Source organism: Leptopilina heterotoma, unplaced genomic scaffold (genome assembly GCF_015476425.1).
Source record: "Leptopilina heterotoma isolate Lh14 unplaced genomic scaffold, ASM1547642v1 Lhet_68, whole genome shotgun sequence".
NCBI classification, from domain to species: domain Eukaryota; kingdom Metazoa; phylum Arthropoda; class Insecta; order Hymenoptera; family Figitidae; genus Leptopilina; species Leptopilina heterotoma.
The window spans coordinates 5,435,575-5,441,574 of NW_025111157.1; the positions used below are offsets into that span (position 1 = coordinate 5,435,575).

General features: G+C 24.1%; 1 protein-coding gene across 1 annotated transcript; it reads left to right on the forward strand.

Annotated features, from left to right (window-relative positions):
* The first annotated feature begins 407 nt into the window (after positions 1-407).
* Positions 408-4,143, forward strand: LOC122510475. The gene is made up of 3 exons (XM_043625153.1): positions 408-540; positions 1,212-2,387; positions 2,544-4,143. Exons 1-3 carry the CDS (start codon positions 454-456, stop codon positions 3,771-3,773), a joined length of 2,493 nt encoding a protein of 830 aa, XP_043481088.1. The 5' UTR covers positions 408-453; the 3' UTR covers positions 3,774-4,143.
* Positions 4,144-6,000: the final 1,857 nt, after the last annotated feature.

A 6,000-nucleotide genomic window follows, 5' to 3' on the forward strand; every position in this document is an offset into this window, starting at 1 on the left:
AATAAATTTCAATACTGAATTTTTTATCAAAGTTCCAAAGGAGGATAATAAATTTTAATAAAATTTTTCTAGTGTCAATTTCCTTGGAAATAAATTTCACTCGTTTTGGAGTGAAAATTCAATCGCCTAGTTTATTATTACTAGTTAATTATTAATAATGGTCACATCTATTATTATTTATTAATATTTAAAAAAATATTTTCAACATAATTATAAATTTTATTTTTTGAAAATATAAATTTTTTTTCAAAGTTTAATCAAGTTTTAGAGATTAAAAGTAACAATGTCATATGAATGTCAAAGAAATAAAAAATGTTAAAGTTTTGTTAAAAAATTGATTACATTTTATGATATACATTTTTCATGCATATGAACACGCATTTTTAGATTTCAATAATAGTATCTCAGTGCAAGTGTTGAAAGAAAGTATATATATTCAAAAGAAAAGCAAACATGGACTATCGAAGCAAATTTTTGACAGGGCTTGGTTTGATTTTGTTGCTGCTCGTGGGAAAAATTTCAATTATTACAGAAAATAATGTAAGTTTAAGAAGAGAAAATTCTATTTAAATTGTTTATTAATTATTTTCATTTTGTTCTTAATGCGAAACAAAACAAAAGATAATTTCCATTTTCTCAGATAATTGTTTCATTAATTTTGTTAAATAATAATACTTTCAGAAATGAATAAATAATAAAAAAGAATAACAAAATTTGTTCAAAAACTGCGTTTTTAAGTTGAAAATAATTTTAAAATAATATTTTTTTATGATTACATAACTTTATATCTGTTACATGCATGTTGTATATAAATGATAAAGAGTTCGAGTCAGAAAATAAAGAAAGCAATAAAAGAATTTTTTTGTAAATTAAAAAAAATATTTATCAAGCAATCGTGAAAATAGTTAATAATTTTTTTAAAGAAATAAAAAAACAATTACTTTTTATGACTTTGTTACGATTGAGGTATATATAGTTTGAGATAAAAGAATCAAAATGAATTTTTAAAAGAGTTGTTTTTCAATGTAAACATTTTACATTTAAAATTTAGGATATTATTATTCAAATTTTTCATTATTGCAAAAAAATTGACTAAGTAGAGTAACAATTTTTGTAATGACAAAAAATTCTTTTAAAAAATGCATTTACTAAGGATGCATCTTAAAATTTAAAAATTAGTGGATGCTTCTGAAAATGAGTATATTTTACAGGTAGAAGAAAAGGAAATCAAATTTGACACGTTGGAGAGTGATATCTGTTCTCTTTACGATAATTTATCAGTAATTGATTATGTACTTTTCGAAAGAGAGTACAATCCGTTGGTAGTAATTATAGCCGAAAAATTTATTGACGGTGTAAACAGAGTTATGAATTTGAGTGAGAGCTTAAGAATTCTGAACGTTTATGACCCTAGGCGCATCCCTTATAACAGACAACTGCATGAAATGATATTGGAAAATATTTATCTCTTTGAAGTCAACGACTCATATTATTTCGTTTATCCACTAAATATTCAGGACCATTTTTTGACCATATATTCCCAAAAAAAGCTATTAAAGGACAATTTAGACATTACATTCGATTTCGTTAATGTAAACAAAGAGTATTCTGTCTTTGAAGATATTTTCATTCCACTCCAACCAAGCTGCACCAATTGCCCTCTTGTAAAATATATAAACGAAAAACTAGAAAAAGGTGAAAGCTTTGCAGAATTATTCGAGTTACGCAAACAATTATTTAGAGAGAAGGAAACAAAAAACTTATCCTTTGCATTCAATAATGACATTTGTACTTCGATGGGATTCAACGTAAATTCTCAAAGTGCGAGTTCTTTCTTGCATTTTAACACGTTACTAAAACAAATTCAAAGCAATAGCAAAAGTCTAGAAACTAAAAAAAGAAGAACTGTGGAAAGAAGTTTAATTTGCATTCAGTCAAGACATCCGGAAGTGGAAGATGTTATTTTCAAAAATAATAGTAAACTTATTACTTTAAAGAATCTTATGATTATGATTGATTATTTAAATTGGGTCAATGACACTATATCTTCATTGTATATCAATGATACTTCATATGGCGGTCTTTGTGAAAATGAACACAAAATAGAAACACTTGACTTATTTTGTTTTATGAAAGAAACATCAGATGTTACATCTCACAACATAACAGCATGGATAGAAGTCCTAAAAGAACTTGTTGCAAAATCAGTGATAAGCAAATTAAAATGGTTTAACGACTTAATATTTTTGTATACAACTGAATATATTATAAGAAACAATTCAATTTCCTTTGCACTTGATTATCTTAAAGAGGGAATGCTAAATGTAACTAAAAGTTGGAGTAAAGTAATGACTGCTGCTTATAACCTTATTGTCGAGAATTCTCTGGTAAGTTTTAAACCTTTAATACAATTATAAAATTTTATGGATCAGTATAGAAAATTAATAATATTATCTAAAGTACAATAGGAGATCTAAAGTATTAAGATCAAAAGTACTTTAATATAAATTGTATTATTTATAATTTATATTCATTGTTTACAGACTGTCAATAATAACAACTACGAACCTATAGACAATACAATCTGTACTATTTACGAACATTGGAAAACAATTGATGATTTGCTTCTTGAGGTGAAATTCAAGAAATTAGTGATAATTGTAACAGATGATATGACAACAGGAATTAAAACTGTTCACCAAATAAGAGCTACCAGAGTAGAACCAAAACTAAGACGAGAAGATCTTCATTATTCAGAACAGTTTCTGTACGATGTAATTATGAAACATATTTATTTGGTTCAATCAAATGATACTTATTATTACATCTACCCAACGACTACCAAAAGGCAAGAAAACTCATTGATTGGCTATTTGGAATACAAAATGATTCGAGATTATTCAAAAGTTGTGTATTATTTTATTAACTTTTCGAATTATTTTAATGAACCAAATAGTCTTCATTACATTGATTTGGCTATTCCTGCACTACCAGTTTATTGTGACATAATTTCAAAAAATTGTAAGACTCGCTATATTAGTCCCTCATATTTATTGAAAGTACATCAAGAATTTTTTCACCGTTTTCCAGAACATTTTCATTTATATGCTTCCTTTTATAATAATTTTCTAGAATTTGCGAATAATTACGATCAACATTATAAAGGCAATATTAACATTACATACTTTTTGGAATTTCGTAACTTTTTGAAACAAGAAATTTCTTTTGACGTAAATTATTTATTTACTGATTTACCGTGCTTACCTTCGAGAAAATTAAATAGAAGAACTGATATTGATTTTAGTTTGACTAAACTAGTTGATGTTTTCTACATCTATAATTTATTTTATTTTTCTAATAAAGAAATAATGTTAATAAATGACGACGACAATACTAATTTAGAATCTCTTTGTAGTAAGAAAAATATTCTTAAATTTCTTAAATTTTTTTGCTTTTTAAAAATAAATTATGTTGACGGTATACTAAGAGATATTGATCAAAAGTCGTATTACATTTACCAAATGGAAAATGTTGTTAAAAACAATAAAAACTTTAATATCAAATATTTGTCGGAAACTATAAAATGGATAGAAAAATTATTCTCACTGAATTACATTCAATTTAAGTATAATGAGTCACGAATTTATAAATTATCGAACTCTCTTTACTCTCAAATACCAAAAATTACCTCAAACGGTGCTGATGTGTCTAACAAAATCTATTCAATTATTAAAAACAACACGATTTTTTTGAAATGCAAGAAATTATTATGAACTTTAGAAAATGAATATTAGATTTAGAAAATTAAAAAAAGTTATTTTTATAGTTAAAATTTTTGAACGAATATGCTGTAATAATAATATGTTTCTGACAAATAATTAATGTAAGTAATTTAATAAAAATTAATTGTGACTCTTAAATTTAGAAATCTTAGTCGTTTATTGACAAAAGCTAAAAAAAGTTTAAATACAAAAATTCTTTTGTTTCTTGAAGAAAGCCTTTTATGATAATGGAACTAGCAACACTTCTTACTGACTTTTTTAAATATAAAATTAGCAATTTTAAAAATAATAGAATTTAAAAATTTTCTAATTTAAATTTTTGTTAAAAACACTAATTACAATTTTCAATTAATTATAAAATAAAAATAATTATAACATAATAATAAAATATATAATCTGTCTAAAGTTTAAAAAAAAAACAAAAGAATAAACAAAAGACAACTTCAGAGTGTGAGGGACAAAAAAAGTGAATGAATGAAAGAACATTCAAATTATTATTTGTAGTTAATTATAGTTAATTCAAATTATTATAGTTAATAATTAATAATTAATTTTAAGCACCTAATTGTAAAATATTTAATTTATTAAATAATAAACAAATAAAATTTCTAATTATTCTATATTTTTGTAGACAAATAAGCCATTTCTCATCGACAATAATAATTTATTTAAAAAATATTTTTAACCAATTACAAACTTTATTTTTAAAAAATAATATTAATTGTTTTTCAAAATTCACACTATTAATTGTTTAGAATAAGAAAAAAAGTGTATGAAATTTATGAATTAAAATAAAAAGTACGAAAAATAATGAAAAATGTTGATTTTTTTTTAATTTTTTCAAAACTCATAACTATAGTGAAACTAAAAAAAAAACAATTTTGTTAACTACCAACTTTACTATTTTTTTATTGTTTAGAAATTTAATTTTGTTGAGAAAATTAAAAAGTGTATAAAAAAATGGAAATGAAAAATACATTTTGAGAAAAAAATTTCACAATTTTACAATTTTTGAAAGAGTTATAATATATGAGGCATTCCATGTCAAGTGATCCAGGTGTCTTACGGTGTAATGCTTATTTCGATAATTTTTTACTCTTAAACTATTAAACATAAAAATTTGGCAAGGTACATTTTGGAAAGGTTTTTTCATGCTCTTTCGATTGAAAATAAGCATTTAAAAAAAAAAATTTTTTTTGACCCAAGAAAATCAAAATTAAAAATAAATTTTAATTTTTTGGAAAAAAGGTCCCATTTTTTTTTTTTTTTTTTTTTAAACGAAAGCTGAGGTTTTTTCCTAAAAGGACATATAAATGAAAAGTGGGACAAGAATGTTTAAACATTGAAAAACAGAGGTTTCTACTCTCTAAACCCGGTTTTTAGCTCTGTTTACGAGAAAATTCATTTTTTCAATGTTTAAACATTCTTGTCCCACTTTTTCATTTATATGTCCTTTTAGGAAAAAACCTCAGCTTTCGTTTAAAAAAAAAAAAAAAAAAAAATGGGACCTTTTTTCCAAAAAATTAAAATTTATTTTTAATTTTGATTCTTTTGGGTCAAAAAAAATTTTTTTTTTAAATGCTTATTTTCAATCGAAAGAGCATGAAAAAACCTTTCCAAAATGTACCTTGCCAAATTTTTATGTTTAATAGTTTAAGAGTAAAAAATTATCGAAATAAGCATTGTACTGAAAAACCCAAAAATTTAACCTCCTCCCCCTCGGAAAATATTGGACTAGGTAAAAAAATATTTTCACGAAAAATTACTATCTATACTCTCTAAATCTGAATATGTGAAATTTCACTTATTGTACGTTATAAGTCGTCCTCTCGATCAATAAGTGCATATACACTTATAAATAAGTCAATTTTTCACTTATTCTGAGTGAAATTTCACTTATTATAAGTGTATATGCTCTTATTGATCGAGAAGACGACTTATAACGTACAAATATGTGAATTTTCACATATTCAGATTTAGAGAGTATATATTAGTACTACAAAAGCCCCAAGTTTTGCTACGATTGGAGAAAAATTTTTCTCCACCCGGATCACTTGACATGGAATGCCTCATACAGGAGAAAATTCCAATTCTCTAAATTTTAGTTTTTTTGCTTCAACTCCTAAGAGGTGCGACTATAATAGATTCCTATAATGGGAGTTAAAATTTTACACAATTTTTACGCATTTTTTTATTTTTTGCTACTTTTATTTTTTTT

Excerpts from the sequence above, each read along its gene's own strand:
- LOC122510475 (XM_043625153.1), top strand. The coding sequence starts at position 454 with ATGGACTATCGAAGCAAATTTTTGACAGGGCTTGGTTTGATTTTGTTG. Across the intron at positions 541-1,211 it reads CAATTATTACAGAAAATAAT|GTAGAAGAAAAGGAAATCAA; the intron begins GTAAGTTTAAGA and ends TATATTTTACAG. Across the intron at positions 2,388-2,543 it reads TTATTGTCGAGAATTCTCTG|ACTGTCAATAATAACAACTA; the intron begins GTAAGTTTTAAA and ends CATTGTTTACAG.